The sequence below is a fragment of the Melanotaenia boesemani genome, chromosome 20 (genome assembly GCF_017639745.1).
Source record: "Melanotaenia boesemani isolate fMelBoe1 chromosome 20, fMelBoe1.pri, whole genome shotgun sequence".
Classification (NCBI taxonomy): Eukaryota; Metazoa; Chordata; class Actinopteri; order Atheriniformes; family Melanotaeniidae; genus Melanotaenia; species Melanotaenia boesemani.
In genome coordinates this window covers 18,465,142-18,490,084 of record NC_055701.1, presented here as the reverse complement: position 1 = coordinate 18,490,084, position 24,943 = coordinate 18,465,142, and the positions used below count along the sequence as shown (strand labels likewise).

General features: G+C 38.0%; 1 protein-coding gene across 2 annotated transcripts; it reads right to left on the bottom strand.

Moving 5' to 3' along the window:
- Nucleotides 1–1,391: 1,391 nt before the first annotated feature.
- crlf1a (cytokine receptor-like factor 1a) lies at nucleotides 1,392–21,330 on the bottom strand. Of its 2 annotated transcripts, none has more exons than XM_041972941.1 (9): nucleotides 20,874–21,330; nucleotides 16,353–16,631; nucleotides 14,241–14,370; nucleotides 12,683–12,852; nucleotides 6,225–6,382; nucleotides 5,081–5,155; nucleotides 4,912–5,005; nucleotides 2,345–2,533; nucleotides 1,392–2,232 (listed from the first exon to the last, which is right to left on the bottom strand). In XM_041972941.1, the coding sequence occupies exons 1-9, from the start codon at nucleotides 20,944–20,946 to the stop codon at nucleotides 2,216–2,218; spliced, it is 1,185 nt and encodes a 394-aa protein (XP_041828875.1). In that variant the 5' UTR covers nucleotides 20,947–21,330; the 3' UTR covers nucleotides 1,392–2,215. The 2 variants fall into 2 exon arrangements, with proteins under 2 accessions (XP_041828875.1, XP_041828874.1); XM_041972940.1 differs by having other exon boundaries at nucleotides 2,349–2,533.
- Nucleotides 21,331–24,943: the final 3,613 nt, after the last annotated feature.

The window sequence follows — 24,943 nt, the reverse complement described above, 5'->3', positions numbered from 1 at the left end:
GGCCCGACCCAAGAAAAACTGGTAAGAAAAGTCATTTTTTTTAATATGAGGTCTTTATTTGGCCCTTTAACAAAATTTAACAAAAGAATTTACGTTTTTTTTTTGGGGGGGGGGGTTCTACCATTTATTACCATGTGATAGTTTAAAAATATTACAATGTGGTTTTCTGCTTCTGGGTATCTATTAGGGGACAGAAGACAGGTATCTGATTGTGTTCAACAGGATTTTAAGCAAAATTTATACCATAAATTGAAGCAAAATGTCTAAGAAACTGTATGTGACAAATATGTTATGTCGAGCTCTCATGGGTAAAAGCCTCTTTAGACCAACATGCTTCAAATACAGCTACATCTCAGCTATTTTACTCAAGTTATACTTTCCCTTCAAACACTGATGTCTTGGATAATATGGATGATTTTATGACATTGTCATATACTTTGGCATGTAGTGCATGTAAACAACAGATGGTGTAAACCTAGATGTGTGTGACATAGTGTATCTGCCTATATTGACCCGTTGGCTGTGAGTTTCCATCCATGTTGTCAACAGATCGATTTCACCTGTGTTACCTGCTGATGCTGCTTGTTACAGCATCAGCTCAGCCACAAACACAACACTACGGTGCATTCGTGGCAGTCTGGAAATATCAGACACTCCTTGTTTTCTGCTACACTTCAGCGTTCTAACAAGTTCATCAAGTGATTTTTATTTACTTATTTAGTTATTCTATATATTTATTATGTTTCCCTTAATAATTTATACAGCAATAATAATTTAATGGGGAATTAATAAGCTATTATTCAGTTTAATATTCATTTTCTATGCCCACTCATTCTAGTGCAGGGTCTTGGGGGGGTGGAGCCTATTACCATTCAATTAATTTAAATTCAGTTCAGTGGCCTCAGTAGTTTAATATTTGAAATATTGCAGGTTTGGAGTGTAATTCTTAATTTTGCTATGAGTACTGAACACATTAGTTATAATAAGCATAGAGCACAATTTCCTATAATCACTATGTGTTTTTCATTTAGTTCTTTTCAGATATAAAAAAGGTAAAATTGATTGTCGCACAAAATTGTTACCATAAAATATAAAAGGTTGAGTGTTAAAAACATGTTAAACATGTTAAAAGAGTGTTTTAAACTTCTTGTGCTGACTTTGCCATCTGACGGCACCTGCTGGGAGCAAACAATAATAATTAGGGGGGTAATAAAGATCAACTGTTGATGCTTATAAATGTTTGTATACTTTTACAGAGTAATTCTGAGTTGTGTGAAAAAGAAAGTGCACCCTCTTTTAGTTTCAGAGGTTTTGTATGTCAGGAGATAATATATAATGACAAATGAATTTGGACAAAATGAATGAAAAAGCAAAGTAGTGTACACACAACCAACTTGCAAACTGAGTGTTTGGCAGCATTTTTATGGAACACTATTAGAGATTGATAACAACTTCAGTCATTGTACAGTTTTTACTAACTAAACATAATTTAACAATTATAAAACTTAACTTTATACTTTAAATATGCTGGTAGAATTCAATACAAAAATAAAGGCAGTGAAACGTTTCCATAAACAAACACCATTATGTCATCAGTCACATACTGTCACTCAGAAAGAAAATGAATGCTGGGTGAACCAGTTTGGCACATTTTCCATTAATTAGAAATACTGTATCATAATTAGTAACTTATGTTTTTTTTAATGGGACCTCACTGAATGCTTCATCTGGAGAATCCATGGGTGCTGAACAGCCACTAGATGGTGCTTTGGATCCAGTGGAGAAACCTCAAAATGTCACTTAACATTTTTAGATACTTAAGCAACACTGGATTTGTTTTGATCCCCTCTTTGTAAATTTGATCAAATGCATGTCAGATGTCTTTATATCCAATATATTCATGCTACAGTGTAGTTTGTAAAAGCAAGTAGTCCACATGGCCTCTCTTGAAAAGCCATGATACCAGGATGTTCGTGATGAATTAACCATCTCAGCCATTTGCACCTGTGTGCTCAAGTGCTCATACTGCCTGGAAAAGTTGCACAAGAGAAGAATATCCCACAGGTTTTCTTCGGATCTCCTCTTGCGGCCAAAGCTCGTATCCACACATTTTGGGTAAAGCAAATTGTCTTTATAATTTTCTCATTCACACATATAGACAAAAACTCACTCAGTTCTTTTCTTTCTTGCTTGTAAAACCAGCATGTGCTATGATTTATCCCCTTGGAGAACCTAAATTGAAGACAAAATTTGTTACAAATCAGCTGATATAGAATCATTTCCACTTTTTGTCCATTTGTGCAGGACAAGGTTGCAGGTGCTTTTCTGAATTAGCGATGCTTACCTACCTGGTTGCGGGTTTTGTGGGATTTCTGCATCAGCACCCTCCACTGATCGTACAACTTCATAGACATGCTGCTGCAGCCGTAGGCGTGTTTCCGCACCCAGCCGAAGAACTGCTTCAGCTCCCTACGCAGGGTGGAGTTGGAGTCTGCGCTAGACTTTGGGTCACAGGAGCCCGACATGAGACGCTCTACAGAAAGACGAAACAAGGAGGGTAATGAGGTAATTATGTCACATTTTACTAAATATCATAAATTATTTCTTAAGCTGATGTTAATTATAGCAAAAATTACTATTTTTGCAGCAAATGTGCAAAAAAATGTTATTATGTAAATGTAACATTTTATGCAATACTTAAAGATGCACTATGGAACTTCTGCAGCTTCCCCCCCTAACAACGGCTAATTCAGCATCCATCTGCATCCTACATGTACCGTGAGCTCTCTCCACACATTAAAAGACTGTCTTTTTGTCTTATCTCCTGTCTTTACCTTTCTGTCTTTCTTTTCCTTTCTTCCTCTGATGATGTCCTCTTAGGTTTTTTTGCTGAATCAATCACTGTGTGTGTTCCAAACAGCCTGTGTGTTTATGTCCGCTTGCTAGCATGTGATGTGTTGCATAAAGCAAAACTTCACGCAGCATCCAGGAAGAAAAAGTTGGGAAGTGTGGTTTTGCAGCCTCGGGACGCTGCTGGGCAACGATGGCTCCAGAAATGTCCATAATAAATGTCAGTGTGCCATCAAATGAGTTCGGAATGCAGGGTTTTAAGGTCAGAAAGTTACATAGTGCATCTTTAACATAAAAAAATGTATATATGACTTAGCAACTGATTGGAGATTAGATTATTACTCCTTTAACTAAACAAAAAATCCTGTTCTACAGACAGACAGAACACATTGTAAACATCAATCAAACTTAGAAAAACTATCTCATATATCATGCATGAACACCTTTGTAGCATACACAAAAAAGAAACTACAGTTTTTCTGTGTTCACAAAAAGTAAGAAGCCATTTCTGCTGCTATTATCACTGTTGTGAGCTCAGTGTCTAACTGCTGAATTGTAGGGTTTCTCTTTTTACACTTCATGCAATTAGGGTCCATATAACACAAAATACAACAGCACCCTGTTCTTGTTTAAGGAAGGGTAAAGTTCCTGTGAAACAGCTAGAGGCATGCTATTTGCTTTTGTATATTTACAAGTTTCATTCAAAATAAAGAAGCTAAAGAGGCCAACTTCTCCAGACCATCAAACTGCTCTGACTGGTCAGTTCCACAACCCTAAAAAGATACCACCCACCATCCCGCATCACTGATGTTCAAAGTTCATCAAAGCAATTTACCAGATGTGAAATTAGTCTATGCTCCCAAGTACAAGACAAGTTATCAGCATTTTCAGCTGGTTTGAAAGCCATTTCATTTTTAAGTTGAAAACTCTTAAATTACTGTTAAGATTACCAAAAATCTTTTTATTGTCAAGCCTGAACATTAACTGCTGGCCTACACTTGATATTCAAGATTCAGGAGGTTTGATCTATTTTCCATTTGTACTCTTGCAGATGTTACAAGTGCATATAAATATTTTTGTGCAAAGCTCTCAGAGTCAGCAGTGAGAAGAAAAACAAGCAATACTTATGATCTTGTTTGATTAAAAATTATACAAGCAGTAGGAACCTGTAGTATAATAAGAATGAAATATATGACTTGATGTGCACTAAAGACATTTAGTTTTTCTCATGTCTATACATATTGCACAATTTGCTGTTATCTTTACATTTTATAAAGTAAAAAAAGAGAATAATTTAAGTCTGTACAGCAGAGGTAGCAATCACTTCTCAGTCATGGGTGTAGCAGCCATTTTCTTTCCTTCCATTTTGTCTTTTATGGTAAAAATGAAATAATCAAGCCTTTATAAATCTGTTCAGATAAACCACTTTCATTAATGTAAAACAGATGCAAACAAAAATCAAAAGAACTCGATTCTCAGAGTAACTGAGAACCTATTTTTTTCCTCTTTTTCCTGATCTTTATTTCCCGAGCTGTCCCTTGTAAAAACCTTCACAGAAAAATGTGTGTTTTTATGAACAGGCTTTTGTTTTCATAACTGTGGTCTATTTTGCGGTCAGTTTATGATAACAGCAGTTACTGTCCGTCTGCGTAGGCAACAACCTCTTGAGATCCAGAAAGGCATGATGCACAAGAGCTCTTTTTCTGATTTCTTTGTCAATAAATTCTTTCTATTGCAACTTACTGCAATTAAATAATAACATCTGGCTGGGTATGGCAATTGTTAGATATTGTTGTCCAAGTATTTCTTATTTGGTTAGATCAATGCATCTGCTATGAATAAAACTGCCAATAAGACAGACCACAATCTGGATGATTGACATCCTCATCTTCTGCTTCTGTGAGGCAGCCACAGAGAACTGCTGGATACGAGGTACACCATGATACTAACCTAATTTCTGAACAACAAATTGCCTCTTAAGGGACCAAAATGCTCCTGGAAACTGAGATCAAGAACAGAAAAAGGCCTTCTGAGTGAATCTCTGACAGTGAGTGTACTCACCGCTGTGGGGTGTGGAAGCAGCTGTGGGATGGCTCCACTCGCTCCAGATCCCAGCTTTGCGAGAGCCGTAGATGCCCACAGGGTTACATCGAACCTGCAGAAAATATCTTAATTAACAAGGACATTAATAGTACATCTGGATGCAAGTATACACATACAGTCTGCATACCTGGACAAAATACACTGTTCCAGGTCTCAGTCCAGCAAGTCTACATGATGTCTGATTCCCAACGTCATCCATCACCTACACAACAAAGAGAGGACACAAACACTGAAGAGCTGAATGCTGGAGGTCTGACCACAGTATTAAATACCAATGGGCACAAACTAAAACACAGGGCAGACTCAAGATGCAGAAAACTCAACCACAAACTATGTGCAGACTGAAACATGCATGAACACCACATTGTTTAGTGGCTCCTGATCAGCATGTTTATGAAACGATTTAATGTAACTGTGCCTGCTGGGTAAAATCTGTTCTCCGTTATTTATTACAGAGCTGCATATGCTAGGAGACACACACACAAAGCAGTATGTACAGGTACTCGTGCAAAAAGGGCAAAACTGGAAACAGGCAAATACTGTGAAATAGAGAGAAAGAAATGTGCCTGCTGCAGTTAATAATCTTGTCTAATAATCCCTACTTTCTTTCTGGCATCCAGTCTGTAAACACTTGTGAGGATGGACTCCAACAGAAAACAGAACATGGAAATTACAGGCATCAGAGGGCTAATGATGTGATGTAAAGGAAGCCAAATAGGCAGAGGTTACAGCAGAGCGTCTTTACAGCCATATTGAAGACATTAACAGCTAAGATGTATCCCTCCATTCCTTAGCATGACCTCATGATTAGGGCTGGTCCAGAGGCACTTTGTTTCTACCATCAGCTCTTCAGGCCACTTGGATTTCAGCCTCTTCTCTCCTCCTTCGAACAGTGTCATCCTTCTGCCGCACCTCTCCACTCCCACTCTTTTATTTTTCCACTTTGCGAGTAAAGACTTGCTTATATTACGACAGTGCAATTCTCCCTTAATTACAGGAAAATCCAAAGAAAACGTTTTCTCCAAAGCATCTGCTTGTCTGATGGCGTCACACTGTATTTTTCATTCATAAAAGACTTGTATGCAGCGAATTTGGTCTGTTTTACATCAGATTAAAACATGACTAGATTCTTGATTGATTAAAGTGTTTTTTACATATGGCCTCAGGCTAGTTAAGGGTCTTAAACAGCTGGGTCAGTGATGCAGTTATGTGTCTGTTTTTCATGTAACAAAGAGACCAGATTTATATCATTATAGTTGTGTATTTTTTACCTTCCAGTCTTGGCTGTCCTCCAGCCTGTAACGGATCTGATACTTGGCCTGAAACAGAAAGTCTTTGAGGGCGGGCGGTGCTTCCCAGCGAACACTAAGCTGGTCCTCCAACTGGCCAACACGACTGACAGCCACACCTGACGGAGGATCTGTGGTCACTGTAGGAAAGGAGGCAAAGCAGATATTTAAATAACAGACTAGCAAACTGAGTGTTTATAAAATCATAAATTAAATATGTTTAGATTTTATACTTTGAATTGAGAAACAAATGTTATCCTTCACATTTAACAGTGAAAAACTACATAAGTTTAAACGCTCTGCTTTTTTATGCTACACCAACATTTACATTCCTGGAGTCGCTGTTTCTATGAAGCATCCCAAGACTGAGAAACTGCACTTGACTATTTTTTTTTTCAGCCCAGGGGATCACATTACGGCTGCATTGTTTTAAGGCACCACGTCATACATAGCAACAACTGGATATCAAGAAAATGGCATATTTTGAATGTGCAACATGGCCTATTCAGCAAAGAAATGCAAGAGGACATTATCGGAGGAAGCAAGAGAACGTGACATACCAAGAGATAGGATAAGAGTCAACATCAGATGGACTTTTACTGACTAGAAAGAGCTCAGACAAGAGACAGGATGCAAAACAGATGCCAAATTAAGACTCTGTTAGGGGGTGACAAAGTGCAAAAATCATCCAAAAATCAGTAGCGTGGCTTTACTATTCTGGGATATCAGTGTTAATGTTTTCAGAAATATCCTTTTTGATCATTAACTTTTTATGTTGGAAGTATACAAACAGGTTGAAATCAAAACTCAGATACTGTATTATGTTTTTTTTAGGTTTTGATACTTTAATGTGAATATGAAGGTTCAAACAATTATAATAATTAGAAATGTTTGATTTTGTTGCTGCATTATAACCTAAAAATAAGCATATAAAATAGACTTCCTGCAGCTGTATTTGAATCTCATTAAATTTATACCAAGATTATACTGTCTGGTGCAACCTGAAAGCAGTGAAAGAGTAAAGTATGGGGGCAACTAAATCAAATCAATAAGGTGAAAAGTACTGCAGTTTAAAGACTGACACTAAATCATCATTTTATTCCCCCTTTACCTGTGTTTGAGGGGTAAAGGAAGCCTCTCAGTTCTAGTGTAAAGGTGCAGAAATGAAGTCTATGTTTAGCGCAGCATAATGAAGGATTGTTCAGCATCGGGGAGGTTTGCGGTCTCTGGGTGCCTTCTAGTTTCTGAAGGGTTGACTTGTGTGAGCTGGTGGAGGCTTTTTCATCTGACAACAATTATCTCTTTGACAAACAAACATGCAGTGACAGACCATTACTTTAACCTTACTCATGTTTTGTTTTAGGCTATTGGGATCATTTCAATATCAACTTCAGTTCCCTTTTAAAATGTCATCCTTTACAAGTAAACAAACTCAGACAACCCTGGGGTGGGGGAGTGAAGATGGGAAAAATTAGTAGAGAGAAAAAGTGAACGCTCGCACAAGAATTTAAAAAGTTTTGTTTTTCTGATCTCCAGGATTTAGGAAGTGAATCTAAAGGTGGCAAGTTGTGCTGTTTAAAGAACAAAAGGGCAGAAAAAAGAAAGCCTGACTATCCAGCCTAATCACACCAAACCTGAAAGCAGAAAAAAGGGAAGGGATTTTTTTTTATTATAATTTATGAATTGTGACATTAGGTTAAATAAACCTTTTCATGTTAAATTCACGTTTTTTGTCAACAGTTATAAAAGATTAATCTGAGCTTTATTTGTTTACCCTTGAAAATTCTCTGTTTTTGAAGTTGACTGTTTTAACTTTTTTGTCCTGGTTCTGTATTTCTCAGTCTTATAACCTACAGTGATCTAATACTAAGTCTCAGGTTCCCATCACTCTCCCTTTGTTTTACAGGGTAAAAGTGTCCAAAGTAGCAGTCATTTAGACCTTCTACTGGGGTGTTGGATAACTAAATAACCTTTACTTCTTGATTTTAACATTTTAAAGGGAAAAGTGTTGCTTTATTATTGCATCATTATCTTGAGCAATAGTTCTCCAGATGTTCTGAAGGGCTTTTAATGTTTTTAATTAAATGTTAATGTTGTTTGTTACTTACATAATACTGACCTATGAATCATTCAAGTATAAGATAGACAACTTTACTTACTTTAAAAAGATTTGAATAGAACCGGTGTTGTGTTTGCACAAAAACTTAGCCAATAATAACATTTTATTTGTTCCCATTATTTTAGTTGCACCTACAAAAATGCCAAAGCTATAATAGTTTGATAGTTTGCATCACCAAGATGATTTCGAAAGAGCTATTAGTTGAAACTTGACATATCTTGACATGGTTTTCAGTGGGGCCTTAAAAATTTAAGGAAACTGGACAAAAGAAGCAGTAGCACACCCCTCAAAAAATGGCTTTGAATCTCAAGTTGATCCATCAAATATTTGCTAAAGCCTCATCAGAATTGGTCTTTATGGATGGGAGGGTTGTCGAAAAGCTGTTCTTAAGAAAAGGAAATGGACAGAAAAGGCTGAGGAATACAGTGATTTATACAGATTACCATAACCTGGACCTCAAGATTTTTAAGCACTGTTGGATGAGAAATGACAACCAAAGTAAAGTTTTAAAGTTCTTTAAGAAGAAAACCATTAACACTTGGTTTCAGGCAGTGTTGAAGAATAAAGGTAGAAATGTCTTTATAGACTTTTGAGCTGGTTTAAACTGTACAAACTCATTTTTCCTTTTAAAACTGTACTTAAATTGTGCAGAAATTGATCAACAAATTAATTAAATGCATTGTGCATTTCAATAAATTCTGCACCCTTTGCTCAATGTCCCTGCAATACATAAAATTTTGCACAGTACAGCTAATAAACATTACAAAGGGCTCCTACTTCTGTAATGCTAGGGTGCACATTTTAAACAGCACAGTAGAAAACAGCACAGTTTCTTTCACTGCATTAAAATAAGTATTTTCAGTTTTGTGTCAGTGGTATTGATTGCTGGACAGTTCAAACAATTTCACAGGTTATTTTGGACAAGTAAGAGAAATGAAGTCTACATTAAATTTGACCTTGAATTAAATATTTAACATAAAATGTCATAAATGTGCTGCCTTTCTAAGCTATTTGTTAGATTCGTAGACCAATACAACACAGAATCTTACAATAACAGCAACACTATTATGAACAGTTATGAAAGATGAGAATCTACTTAACTCAGTTAAATATATTGAAAATGGGAATATCAAAAGATAAATTCTTGCCATACTTTCTTCCAGAAAATATCAGTCTTTATAACCTGAAGTAGGAATAATTCCAAATCTTGCAAACTGTAAATGAAGCCTAACAACCTGCAAACAATTATGAAGTGCGCCATGTTTTTTTTTTCTTTTCTTTTTAATTTAGCCTCAAGCACAAGTTAACACATCTCCACACACCTTTACACAACCCTCACTGGAATGTGCTGCATCGCAGCATTTAATGTAAACGCCTCCCTCCCCCCTCTACCCCCGCTCTTGCGTTTCAAAAATAAAAATCAATGAGACGTGACAAATTACCGATGAATCATTGTTAATATATGTCGTGTCACTCTCCACTCTCAAAACGTCATCATGTCAGAGCCAAACAGCAATACAAGTTTCCTCTAGTCCCCCAAGTTCTTACATCTCCCTGAAGCTGAGGAATGTAGAAAAACTGTAGGTGTTCCCACCTTGCCTTCAATAGCTGAAGAGACATGACTGTAGATGTGAGTGACTCACGGCAGCTCGACGCAGGTGTGGTTTCTTTATGGCCTGCTTGTGTTTAGAAATTGCTTCAATGAAGGGGAAGGCTGGGTCTCCCAGACTCAGACAAAAACACCCACACTCATACACGAAAATCCAGAAATCTCCCACACTCTCTCTGCCCGTTTTTTTTCTATACAAGGCCTTGCCCTGCCCTCGGGGTGTGTAAACAGGTGTGTGCTTGCATACATTAGCAAGAAGAAAAGGATTACAGTTTGATGGACGCTTGTTTCCTCGCCAGTGGCATGTCCACCTCTGAAACTCAATATTCTTTCAGGACATTTTCCCATCCCCATTTGGAAACCGCTAACGGTGAGAACCAGGTGAAGAATTCCAAGCTAATCAGGTTGTATTATTTCAGGTCCAAATCTTAAAGCCTCAAAGCCCAAACTCCACAGGCTTCAGGGTTTGAAGCCGCCTTGGAGACAGGATTAGGTTCAAGGATCAGCCTGGAACATTCCAACAATCTGTGTGTGTATGTGTTTCTCTATGTGTGTGTGTGTGTGTGTGTGTCCAGTGAGCATGAGTAAAGAGAAAATGAGCTTGTCAAAAGAGACAAATTTTTTCAGTTATTTAAATGGCGTCAACTCATAACAAGTCATCTTAGGACACTATAGGGGGAGATACCCGTCAAATCAAACCTATGCATACTCAGGTGTGTGCATACATGCGTATACGAGTGTGTGCATTTACGTCTGGCATAGCAAGTGAATCTGATCTTGTTGCATGCTCTGTTTGCCTTAACTACACTAAGCTAGGCAACGGACCACATAACAAAGCTTTAAAAGGTAATACCAGTCAGTTCCTATCAATATGATGTGGTGCTCAACATACCAAAGCTAAAGCTATTTAGAATATGGTCAATAACAAGATAAATAAAGGGCGTCACAACATGATGGCAAAGAATCAACCTCTTTTCTTACAGTCTTCCTTTTTGTTAACCCTCTAAGTACTAAACAAGCTACATTGTTCTGCACAGCAGCTCAACTGCCTATTAAAGCAAATCTTATGTCTGGACATGTTGTCGTGGTCAAGGAGCTCGGATGAAGTTCAAATCAAGAACTGAAAAGGAGAAAAAAATTAACTTTGCATGACTATGAACATGGTGTGTTTGTTTGTGCCAGGGAAACTGGACTCAATGTTTTAGAAGCTGAACTGTTGGGATTTTTCCGTACAAACAAAAAACAGTCCAGGATTTCCAAAGAAAAATATTTTAATGGCGGAGATCACAGAGGGGCAACCAGGACAGTTCCAGCTGTTAAAATGATAATAGTAACTTAAATAACCACTTGTTCAGCCAGTGAGGAACATCGTTGAACACAAAGTAAGTAGCACCTTATGCCAGAAAAGCTACAGCAGGAAAGAATTAAATGTCCTGTCAGCTAAGAGCAGGGGGGGTCTTCTGGGTACAAGTTCACCAAGAATGGCATCTTAGGGGATGTAAACAATGTGAGCATTTATCTGACTCCTTGTATCAGCAATATGGGCAACTGCTGGTGCTGTAGTGGATTTTTTTTTTTTTTTTTTTGGCACACTTTGGACTTCTGTTAAATGCCAAAACCCACGCAAGTATTGTTGCTGATAGTTTCCCCTTGTGAGTGGAGTTTATGTTCTACAGATGACTTAAGCGGAATAAATGCACCATGTCACAAAAATGATTGTTTTCTTGGAAATGAATTCTCTGTACATAAATAGCCTCTGCAGTCACCAGATGTCAAACAATCAGTAACTTTGTGCTTTGGTGAAGTTTTAAAAACATATATTGAGGGAGCTGTCTATAAATCTATAAAAATGACACCTTTTGAGCAGTAATTTAGTGAGTTTCCAGAAAATCTTGTGGCAAACTATAGTCAAAGAAGCCACTTCTAAATTAACTTCTTAAAAAAAAAAAAAAAAAAAAAAAAATTTATTTAAACATTACGACCACTCATATTTGTCAAAAATGTCCTTAGACAAATGGTTCTGTGCAAACTGCTGCTGGCTAAGAAAATTTGCCAAGTAAGCCCAGATGTCAAACCACAACCTGTTGTTGCACCATCTCTTTTGTATGGCTTTAAAAACATGATACAACTTGTTAATTGATATTTGTTAGGTTGCTGGGGGGCACACTTTTAAATTCTGTCAAGCTAATAGCTTTCCTTACATCGTTAATGCTAAGCTAAAGTAAGCTAGCTAGCTCAACTGAGAAAATGAACTGTGGACTGATAATAAATGTTATAAACCAACTGAGCTCTGATTAATCTCCTAAAAATTCGTCTGTGTTGTTGCCATGAAAAAAACACACATGGTCATTATTTTACACATTCTCCCTCAATAAGTAATAGGAAATATATACAAAACTGGGCCAGCCATTTCATCTTCCCACAGGTAGCAGTTAGTGGCTAGTACCTGACCAAGTCCAAGTAATACTGGCTATCATCCACATGTTCAGTCTCAGCCTCATTGATCAATTTCTAACCACCTGCCTAACTTTACCCCGTAACCTGTGTTAGCTTCAATTATCAGTTCCCAACCACGCAAAAAAGTTGTACAGCCCCACCCCACAAGTAGTCAAAACTGGTTCTCACAAGCCCAAAATGCTTTTAAGGTCACACTGACACAAAGATCTAAGATATCAGAACAGTAAAAGGATCAAAGTTTCTTCTCATATTTACCAACGTCTAGGATGTCAAGGGTGATGACATCAGCAGTAGCCTGACCCAGCTGGTTGGAGGCCTCCACCCAGATCTCGTAGGGTGTGAAGAGATGCAGGTCCTGGGTGATGCTGCAGGAGTACGGCTGAGTATGAGTGTAATCCACACACTCTTTCTCTGTACCGTACCATCTGTCAGGAGAGCAAAAATTGCTGAAACAACTATAGAAATCGTTTTATATATTTGAAAAAGGATCATCAAATAGAAATCCGGTTTAAAATGTTACTGATAACAATTTTTCAGGCAAATTTATTTTTTATTAAATCCACGTCCAATTTCCATAAAATCTTTCGAGTTGGCACTCTGAGATACAGCATTTTGAGTTGTTTACAATTTGGTGTTTTTAAATTGCTTATTTCATTATTTTTAAAATCTTACATTACATCGGAAGCCTTTTTTAAAAAGCGCATTAATTCCATATATCCATCCATCCATCCATCCAGCCATTCATCCTTTTTCTTCCGCTTATCCGGAGTTGGGTTGCGGGGGCAGCTGCCTAAGCAGGGAAACCCAGACTTCCCTCTCCCCGGCCACATTCACCAACTTATCCGGAGCGATCCCGAGGCGTTCTCAGACCAGCCAAGAGATGTAGTCCGTCCAGCGTTTCCTGGGTCTTCCCCGGGGCCTCTTTCCGGGCAAAGGGCAGCCTTGGCGGAGTCCAACCCGCACTAGAAACGATTCTGATTCTCAATGCAGACCAAGCTCTGACACTGGTCGTACAGGGACCGGACAGCTCGTACAAGCGGGTCCGGCACTCCATACTCCCGGAGTACCCCCCACAAGAGTCCCCGGGGGACAAGGTCAAATGCCTTCTCCAAGTCCACAAAGCACATGTAGATTGGTTGGGCAAACTCCCATGCCCCCTCAAACACCCTGAAGAGGGTGTAGAGCTGGTCCACTGTTCCACGACCGGGATGAAAACCACACTGCTCCTCCTCAATCCGAGGTTCGACTATCTGACGGACCCTCCTCTCCAGCACCCCTGAATAGACCTTACCAGGGAGGCTGAGGAGTGTGCAATAATGGCTACAAGCTGCAGCTACAAGCAATGTTATTATGTAAAGATTATCTAGTGCCAGAAAAATAAGGCCATTTCTTTGGTTTCCATCTCAGGATTGGTTTGGTTTGTTTTTTAGAGCATTTGAGAATTTTTTACCTTGAAATATGTTGATTTTGACCAAAGACATTGTAGAGGACTCACTAGTCTTGATTTATCCACTTGAAGTCAGTTTACATTTGTTTTTTGCTTACTTTGTTAACATATGTCACTTTGTTAACATATGTCATTGCAGAGGCTACTTCTCTTAATTGACTTTTCCCTCTATTTCTGTCATGTCAAAGCATAAGAACAGTGACTTTAAAAGCAGGTAAGGCTTCATAAGCAACCAAACACCACTTCCAAGGCCAAGATGAACATGCAAAAACTAAATACATTCTGATTAAGTCAAATATATAATGACAAAGCTAAAACTGAAGTGAAGGACTGCAATGTGTGTTTGCATGCATTGTGTATAAATACCTAAGTTTGTACTTGAGTTTGTACTGTGTACTGATATTAGTCTCTCCTTTTCCTCCAGGAGCCCAGCTGCAAGTCAGGTCTTTGGTGTTCCTGGACCAACAGGTCAGATTGACCGGCTTCTCTGGAGGCACTGGGACACAATGTGGAGGAGAGACAGAAGATGAGGGAAATTGGTGGCAGAACAGGCAAAGATGAAGAGGAGCAAGAAGGAGTAGAGGAAGCAGTAGAGATTACAAAAAAATAAATAAATAAATAAATTAGAGGTCAGTGAGGGTATAGAGTTGCTTCTAGTCTTTACTTCAGCCTCATCCTCCAGAGTGTAATTCATCATTCATGCTGTTTCTCAGAAATTGCTTTTTTTCTTTCCTTTTTTGTTCTTTTCTTAATTGGTCTGTGTGTATCTGTGTGAATGTGAGTGTGTATTTCTGTGTGTGCACTGTCTGATTTGGTCAGACTTGGGATCCCCGCCAACATTCTTCATCTCTCAGAACACAGGGTCCTCAACACCAATGTCACACAGAGATTAAGATCCCCACTTTTTCTCTGAGCCTAAGTGTGTGTCTGTAAAAATTCACACACATGGTCTATCATGGTTGCATTTTTGTGTCTCGTCAAACATCATTTTTCATCTCATCATCTTACACAGTCATGTATTTGTCTCTGTGTGGGATGTGCAAAAAAAAGGAAGCAAACGTGCAAAGAAAAAAAAAAGTAAAAATTGTGGTTATGTACTTCTATTTATCTGAAGACAAATATAAATTCATACATGTTAAATATCTGAAAGTTAATGATTATTTTTACGAATGCACAGCTTTTATTGCTAAATCGGTATAAATATGACTCAGCAATATCTGACAATGCAGAAACATCTTTAAAGAACTAATCAGATGTTGAAAGAAACTGTAAACAATGTGATGATTGTGAGGTTTCAATAAATCTGGAGGTACATTTAAGATATTCTGAAGACAAAATACTTAACATCCATCATAGTTTCAAAGTAAAAAATAACTGAAAAACCGCTGGGTAGCTATTTCAAGTGGTTTGTATAATCTTGTTTTCTTTCCTTCTTAATCTGTTTTTTTGCCTGTTCTTTCGACTACTCATAATTTCTAAATTAAGATTTCAAACATCCAATAGCAAACATTACCCTGTCAAATGTTAGCATTGCTGGTGTGTTCCTACACACACACAGTTACATTGCTACAGCAAATTTGACATACATGCTAGCAAAACTACTAATGTATATTTTAAAAGTGTTAGTTTAGTGTTCAGAGTGGTATTATATCCTGACCAGGAAGTATTTTTGCTGGTGCCACCAGTCAGATTACTTTAGCTAACCACAATATGCATGTAGCTAAATTTCCTGCTAAGCTTTTTACGAACCGAGTTAACAACTGTTATCTTTTCAGTCAGTACAAACATCAATTTGTGTAATTTATGCTGAATTTCATCTTAGCATGGACTACCTTCACTTTGCCTGACAAATTTAAAGTAATGACCCTAAATCTTGGAGAAATCTTTTCTTCATGTCAAACTAAGACAGGCTAACTTGGATATTTCAGGGAAGCAAAAATGCTATTCATAATCTATTGGCTTTAAAACATTTCCAATGAGTACAAGACAAAATTTCACATGGTGACTATAAGACCATATTTAATCTAGATAAGACACTACATTAGCAAGTTCTGTAAAGTGTAGACATTAATGCTTGTCCTCATAAATATGTAAGTACAAATGTGTGTTTGTGAGTTAAATGTCAAGCCCATATCCTATGAGTGATAGTGCGAGTAATGGACCACACAGGTGGTCAAAGCGTCAGTGACACTCACTGAGGCCTCTCACTGGGTCTGAAGGCAGCAATACTAAACATAAAATACTGCTACAACTGTACAGGGACAATCTGCACACTGCTTCCTTGTTGATCCCTTTTATTCCCATTTCCTTTTCATTCCACTTACAGTATCCCTTCAGGGTGTTACTCCTTTCAGTTCTTAATCTATCAAGCATTTGCAAAACTTCAACAGCATCTCACAGTGAAGCTGATACAGATACAGACACATTACACAAAGACATATAAAGTTCTAAGATTTTACATGTTAGACTTTAACTTACTCCCAACATAAAGACAGGAGCCAGCCAATATGTGTCCCTTGTGGTTGTGACAGACGAGGTTGTCACCAGACGTTTGCCTTGAGGCATTGAGTCCAGCCAGCGTCACGCTAAGGTTGGTCGGGCTCAGAACTCTGTAGAGGGAGCTTGGCAGCTGTTGACCGTTTAGCGTCCAGAACAGCGAGCTGGCATGGACACCGAGGTCAGGGTGGACCCAGCAGCTGGCGGTCAGGTTGGACCCCATGCGAAGCACTGGGTCCTGGGGGTAGATAATTGCTACATCTGGAGAATGGAAGACAGTTGATGTCATGAGTATATTTTCTGATGGTAACTGGTCTAAAGTTTGAGCTAATTACCTAAAAAAAAAGATGCATTCTGCTATTAAGAAGCACTCCAGATGTAATAATGTGTGGCTGAGGATGAAATAACAAACATGCCATTTTCTGCTGGAACTATCCATCTAACCCTAGTCAGTAACTCCAGACATTGAGGGTGCTTTTGTGATTACTGCTTCAATTTTAAACCCGTTTCCTAGACTAAAATCTTATTTAAGTGTTTGATCTTGTGTGTTTAATACCTGTTGTTTTTGGTCATAAAGTGAATTTCCTAATGTCTGATCCTGGTTTATTTTTGAAAGTTTAAAGGCCTTCTTCACGTCTTTCAAAGATGTGAAAGAAATCATTTTTCAGGGTGTATTTACTTGCATTTTGATAGCTTCCTGACTCAGTTAACACACCTGTCATTGCACTGTTTTTACCTTTTTTCCTCTTAGCGTTAATTGTTAGTAAGGAACTCACTCGGTCCAACTGGGCCCTAATCCTTCAGGAGCTTAGCTGGCATCCATGCTCACACACTTCTGCAGCCTCATCCATGGTCAGGTCAGGCACTGCACTGAATGTAGGGGAGCCTCAGCTGGGGTGTCTTGGTTGGTTTGTCATGCGTGGCACTGTCTCATTCTCAATTTCATTTCAGCATTCAAATTTGGCTACAATTGCTGCAGGCCATAGCTTACAACACTGGAACCCTCGACTATGCAGACCAAACAGGGAAAACATTAGATAACTTTTATTAACTTTAGGTAACATCTGCTCACATTACGTACAGTCATGTATCTATCTTACTTACATATAGTCTACTCAGTCACCAATAACACTGCCATCTTATTCTCACCACTCAACTTTGTCCATGCCTTCACTGTGATGATGAGTGGCTAAGTACTAAACAGGAAGCTTCCTGTCGTCCACTGGAACTTGACTAATGTCAGTAGTTGAACTTTCTGTATGACAATAGAAACATGGAAAAAGAAAAACAAGCTTTATTTTGTGTCTTTTGATGTGACTGACTTGATAACTGGAAAGCTTCCATTCTCTTTGGTAAAAAGCAAATGAGCATATTGAATTAGCTAAAACACTACCGCTTTCACAGCACCATTTAAGATAGAGCCAAAGCATGCTGGCTACTCATGAGACAAACATTAAGAATGATGTAAACATGTCAACCCTGAATGCGCCAACATTTAAATCATTCTGACCTCTTCCTGTCACACATAAAAACAGAGGGGTTTTGATGTGGAACAATTAATAAAACTTCAAAAGGAAATTGAAAAGAAGAAAAATGTGTTATGATTCATAGAGCTGCGACTTTTCTTCTTCTGTAGTCCAACATTCAAATAAGGACTTTTTAATTGTTCATAAGCATAAGCAGAAAGTCCAGAGAATATCTAAGAATGCAAATATACACACTTAGTGTATCTCATTAAGGTGCTAAATGTTCTGACATCTGACACTCTGGGAGAACAACAGGTTCATTACTCATGTTAAAATTAGTAAAAAAAGAAAAAAAAAAAAAAAAGAAGAAGACTAGCCATTGTTTAAAAGTGTCTTGTTTTGCATTACTGTGTAAGACTGTATATCTAATTTGTTTTACAATTAATTTCTATTTGATTTTTTGTCTGTCTTTTTAGGTTTTAATCCTGTTGACAGCTAAAGAAAGTATGTGAGTGCATAAATGGTTATGCTTTTTATCAAATTATCATATCTGACACCCAAATATTAAATAGAGGAGCTTTTCATCTCACAGGTGAACATAACATTAAAAGAACTGAACAGATGTGAAGAAAAGAGGTTATATTCTAAAGCAAGAAGGATTTCTAAAAAAAGAAAAAAAAAAGGGAAAAAAGGGTTTCATCTAAGTAGACATAAATGTGAAACCATGTAAAACGATTTCTGTGTGGAAGTGATTAAACAGCTAGCGAGTGACAGCATCAACACTTTGTCAGACCACTACAAATCTGCGCCCGGGGCCACGTCTATTCAGCTGCCAGCCACCTTACGCTGACAGACTCTGTGTGGTCTTTTATGGAGCTGCTGCCTTTGAAGACATCAATTCAGCTGTAACTCCGCTCCAGCGTTAATATCATAACCTCCTCCTGAGTCTTGACACAACACTTCTACACATTTATGCACACACATGAACACAAACAAACCAATGAACAGAGGCTGTTTGTCTTTGTCATTGGATACAGTGGACTAAAGGCTGCTGTGATTAGCCAACAATATGCAGCTACAGCTGAATAACAATCAGTGTTTATGTATTCCAGGCGCTGAGGACGGGACTTTGCCCTGGAGCGGGGTGTGAAGCCTTATAACACCCCTTCTTTCACAGTTCAAACACTGCAGTGAGACACAATTACTGCTGTTTATTGTCTCTGCTCGACACGCTCACTAAAGGAAATGGCTTGTAAAATATTATTTGTTTGGAGAGGCTGTGGCTGCTTTAAGCCCAACTCTCATCAGAGCAGGGGATGAGTTCAACCAGTGATGGTGGAAGATGGAGTTCAAGCTGAAAAGTGGAATATGTTTCAACTTTTGTTTTATGAGTACAGACTACTTCAGAGGTCTCGAGTGGCCGATTATCTATTCTGTGGTGGACTCAAATGGACTTTTTGCTGTCAGTCTTCAAAGGTACATGACACTCCCCCTTTTCCTCTAAAGAAATGTTTATTCATCAGTCATCCATGCAAGAGCTGAAAGAAAGCCTATACTTTCTTCTGTCTACTTTACAAAAGACATACATGTGGAGCTTTTTGAGGGGCCGGTGCAGATGAGCTGGGTTGAAAAAGTCATGCAACATTTAGCGACAATGAACCATGCAGCGTCATCTGCAAAGAGGTTGAGGAAACAGCAGCAGATGTTATATGTTTTTTTTTCCTCTCACAGATTCTCAAATTGGGTGTTTAACTTAACTTTACCTGGAAAGCGTAGAGGTAATTGTCAAGTCAGATAAGGACAAGCACAGGCAGGAAAAACAGCAAATATGGTTTGCTTAAACTTAATTTCAGGTCTAAGGGAAGCTTTAGTTGGTTTTTATTTTGGCATTAAATGATCAGATCCAACATAATCATCTCATTATTCTTTAAGAGAATGCCTAAACTCTAAGAAGTTATAGGCTGCAATAAAAACTAATTATATGTTAGGGGGAAAACATTCCACATTTAAACTGTTTACTTCAGTGGCATCTGTATACCACAACACTGTGTGAAAGGGAAGCACTGTCCATTATTCCAGTGAATAAAACAATAATGACAATTTAGACTGCAGTAAATCGAAGAGAAGTTTACGATAAAGACCTGTTTTCCCCTTTAAGTCCCTAAAACGATACTTTCTTTTATTAGTGCCCCTCAAATAGGATGAATAACAGGAGATCCTCTCTGAGAAGCTGATGTTTGCAGCTGAGCTCACCATAAAACCTAATCCAGCCACTTAGTGGGTGAAACGAACATAACTGAGTTATTTATGTTACTGTGCATTAAGCTGATGGTTAACATTCTCCAAAACCCGAGCAAATGATGTCACTCTTTTGATGCGGTTGTAAAGCCCCCATCCTCTCCATGTGTTAAACGAATTATGGCCTGACTTGTTGAAATCCAGCCTCCTGGGAGATGAGCTCTCTCTGCAGGGATAAAACCAATACAACTGTAGCAGGAGCACATCAATAACAGAAGCTGCCAAATAGACAAAGTGGCATTTGTATTTTTCTTAAATTGACCAGGATCCAATAGGAGCTCTTTTAATATAATGTAACTTGACGGAGAATCTGTTATCTTGCAGTGGAAAAACGTTTTACATATCTTTTTATGGTCATCTTCCAATTTAAACCGTATACTGTGGTCCTTTAGAGTTTAACTTGTACTTTTTTTTTTTTTACTGTAAAACCTCCTAAAAGACCCAAAACACTTATCAGGGCTTGTACTGTTTCTAAAATATAAATACTGACTACTACCCTATAAAATCCCAAATATCTTTAATATAGCCAATATCCGGTTTCTGTAACAGGTCCACCTCGAAACTCAAACATACCAGAGCAGGACAGTGACACACGGGGCTGTTTACATTTATTTCCTCTGCTGACACATGGACGGAACAGATCTTAGGAGCAGAAAGAAAACCCATGTACCCCAACCCAACTCAACTCCCCAGCAAGACCGTGACTTTGCGCATCGATTGACATCTATGCGTAACTTACGTGTGGACAAGGACAGCACGCCGGGAGTGTGCAGCGTGAGGAAAATTAAGCAGAAATCCAAGAGGGTTTTCATTTTTCCAATGGTTACTGTTATCTTCTGAGGGGATTCCGAGTCCTCGTGTTGTTGTGCTGTCGCCGTCTTTTCGATCCAAGACACAAATTACGCACAGCAGAGAGAGAAAAACAGCACAAGTTGAAGGTGCGGATTTTTTTAACAAGTCTCCGAACTGAGGGAGATCAGTAGAAAAAAGTGTGACCGGTGGGCAAAAAGTCACCCTGGGAGAAGTAAGAAGAGCAGCTCGTCCTTACTGACGCCTTAAATAAAAAGAAATGAAAGCACCACGTCCTGTTTGCAGTCGTTCCCCTTCTTAATGTTTCCTGCAGCTAAATCATACACAAGTTCATACTTTTTAAGCCCCTCCTCTCCCTCTGTCTTCCCACACAGTCGCTAGTCGTTTCCCCCTCTTCCCGTCCCTGGTCTGTCTCTGTCTCTCCCTTTTTTTTTTTTCTTTTTTTTTCTTTTTTGCCCTCAGCCCCCCGCCTCCGCTTAATTGATGGGAAGGACTCTGAACCAGTCACTTTCACTGAATAATCCAGTCTCTGCTACTTTCCGCGACTCAGGTCTCATAATTTTCAGTCTCAAGAAAGTTAACAAATCTCAATTGTTTTTAATTTCTTCTTCTGTTTTTTTGGTTATTTTTTGCTGAACATTCGGCTGCTCAGGTGTCAATAATGTCATTTTAAAATGATGTCATGAATAACGATGAAGACAGGGAGACTTTCTTCTAAATTATAGGAGTCTTAATTGTCGTAAATGGAAATTTACACATTCCTTCTCCTAAGTGCCAATAACGCTTATAAGTAATGCAATGCTTTCAACATAAACCAGTCATGGACATGTGACTAAGATGGACCCGGTTCATCATCCTTGTAGAGAAACTTCTAGATTCAGTTACTTTATCTTTGCGTAGGTGCCTTGGTATAAACAAACTTTGTTTGATTTGCCTGCAGATACTTTTGATCAGTATTGCTAAAGAGTGACTAAGCATGAGTCAAAAAAGTCAACCCCTCAAACCGCCCACATATCGTCTCACTTAAGCTGATTTGTTTAATTTTATTTAACATTTTCTATCAGCTTTAATCACCTTCCATAAATAGCTAAACACATAAATCAACGTTATTAACGTACAGAAAAGAGATCCTGGATGAATTAAAGTTAGAATAATATATCTTTTTAACTTATCTAAGTGGAGAAAAGGAAACTATTTTCTTCTTTTGCTTCATTTACATTAGGAAGGACATGGTGGTGGAACTGGCTCATCTAAATGGAAAATGGAATTCAGCCATTATGTTACGAGGCATTTCCTGCAAATCGTTGGCATGATGTTAGACATGGAAATATAATTACATAACTCTTATATGTTTGTTCATGTATTTACATGGAAGGGGAAAATAAAGTTGTAATAAATGCATATTTTCTTACTTTATGCAGCAATCACCGTGTAACTTGAACCGAACTTCAATTTTATACAGTGGCCCCTGAGGTTCAAAACACGACAGTATAAACAAAATTATATCAATGTTTTACAAAACAAAGCACCACAATAAAAACAAAGAAAGCTGTCAAATGAATTAATCATTAAACAACATTAAATTGGAAAACAAAACATCAAACGAAACACAACAAACTAGAAAACAATGTTTAAAGAAACATCACAAAAAAGTAGGAGCCACCACAACATTTCTGAAAATACATCAAAGTAAAAAACAAGAAAGAAAGAAAGAAAAAACTTGAAACATCAAAAAATTAAAAAAAGAAATTTCAACAACATAATTTCACAACATTTCTGAAAAAATAAATTATAAAATTTCACTGGGAAGTTTATAAAAACATCTTTCTTGTTTTTTTTTAGACATGTTTAGTTTCATGTTTTCAAATCAAGTCAAGCTTATTTATAAAACATATTTAAAACGACTGGTGACAAAAGGGAGAGTAACAGCAACAGCAACATCAAAATAAAAACAAACCCTTCAAGTTAAATAAATTAAAGCATTAAAATAAATCAAAACAGAATCAAAGAAAGTAAAAAATAAAGCAGCCAGCCCCAGAATTTCACTGAACTTAGTTATCAGATTTAAAATGTGTACATACCAACCTAGCCACAAACTTTATAAAGAATTCAGTCTTTTAAAATAATTTATGATTTTATTTGGTTTTTACCGTACAAATTTCATTCTTAAAAAGCAATCAGACTTCAAGTGATAAACGGAAACTGATTTAAAAAAATCAGCATTTCTTGTGAAAGAAATGACGAAATGTGAAACCACCACCATTAAAAAAAAAAAAACAAGCTTCCATCAGATAATAGTGGCCAGCGAGTATTGGTGATAAAATTCACCAGAAAATGAAGACAGTAAGGGCAAGTTTTATTTCCAAAGAAGAAGAGCTTCCCCTCAGTCAGAGTTTTGGTGTTAGCTCAGTGGAAACCAGTCAGAACATCAGTGGGAGTCCATTGACGGTGGCTCTCACAGATGGATGTGCACGAAGCAAAGAGATGCAGCAGACAGAGGAAACACAATCACATCAGGTCACATTGTGATTGAGAAATCCACATTTTGACCCCCAGAATGTGTCTGGTGAACAGAAACTCTCTTCATGTTCATCCTCTAAATGAGCAGTGTGACTAATATTTGACAAATGTACGGGTGTAGACGTATACAAATTACTCCTGGTTGTCCTCTTTGGGCTGAGGCTGCAGTGAGTCAGTAGGAGTCCAGGCAGGCAGAGTGTCTGCCTAACAGCCATGATGACCTTTGGGTCCCAGACTACAATGCCCCCCTTTCTTCTCACTCAGAGAGGACTCTTGTTTGAGGGTGTAGTTCCCGCTCGTGCCCCGTGGGCACTGTCCAGGAAATGCAAAAAGAATTTCATGACTATGGCATGACTCTGTTGTCACTTTCCGGTCATTTCATTCACAGTGTCACGGTACGGATGGCAGATTTATGACGAGCACTTGTCACTGCCTTGTCAGTGAGAATGCTGTGCAACTGTCTCAGATTGTGCTTTTATGCTGCCATGGTTTTTCATGCACACACGCTCCTCACGTTTACACACCAAAAACGGTCTCTTGATTCGGTCTTACACTTGTTTGCCTAAAAACAAATGGACCCAAATGGAAAAGTTACTATTGTACGAGCAAAGACTTGCACACAATGCATGCCATGCAGTGACTCTTTCTCTCTCTCTCTTTCTCTTTCTCTCTCTCTCTCTCACACACACACACACACACACACACACACACACACATACACACACACATCAAAGAACGGTGAGAAACAGAGTAGCTGAAGTTAGATGGTGGAACCTCCTCTATAATAATGCTAGTCAAATGGGGGTAGTGAGCTTTGCAGTTCTTTGGCTGGAACTCTAGCATGAGAGCACAGCTTCATTGTAAACCAGTGGCTCATGTCTGAGAGGCTGGTCCTCTGTGGAGAGCTTATGTAGCTCTGCATGGCATGTTTTCAAAGGTTTCCACTGCAGTGAAAATGTAATTTACTTTACTTGGATGTTTTGTACACTCTGTCACAAGAGGACTGGTTTCAGATTTATTGATGAAGTGTTCTGCCATCACCTTTTTGAAGCGTGGATGTTGTACATTTGGACATAGGAAGGTTTTTGTGACATCAGTAATGCCAACTTTTATTTATTTAGTTTATTTAGTAATTTAGTAACTTTTTTTAAACCTTTTCTTTTTTTACCTTACAAACTATGACTGCCTTCTCACGAGACTGATTAAACTCTTTTTTTTTAATTATTTGAACACATTTTGTTCAATGTGCAGTTGTTGTCTTTGGAAGTTACAATTTTAATCATGTTTTTTATTTAATTGCTAAACAAAAATGTAATTTAATAAGACAAATAGCAAAATAAATGTGAATCACAGTGATAAATTTAAATATCAAATTTCAAACATACATCACATACAGAGTAAATATGCAAAATAAAGCTGAGTCTTGTTCAAATCATGTGAACTTTCCAGGAAAACAGAACGCAGTAATAACATGAGATT

Excerpts from the sequence above, each read along its gene's own strand:
- crlf1a (XM_041972940.1), bottom strand. The coding sequence starts at position 20,946 with ATGAAAACCCTCTTGGATTTCTGCTTAATTTTCCTCACGCTGCACACT. Across the intron at positions 12,853-14,240 it reads AAACTCAAGTACAAACTTAG|ATGGTACGGTACAGAGAAAG; the intron begins GTATTTATACAC and ends CTCTCCTGACAG. Across the intron at positions 2,534-4,911 it reads TGCTTCCACACCCCACAGCG|AGCGTCTCATGTCGGGCTCC; the intron begins GTGAGTACACTC and ends GTCTTTCTGTAG.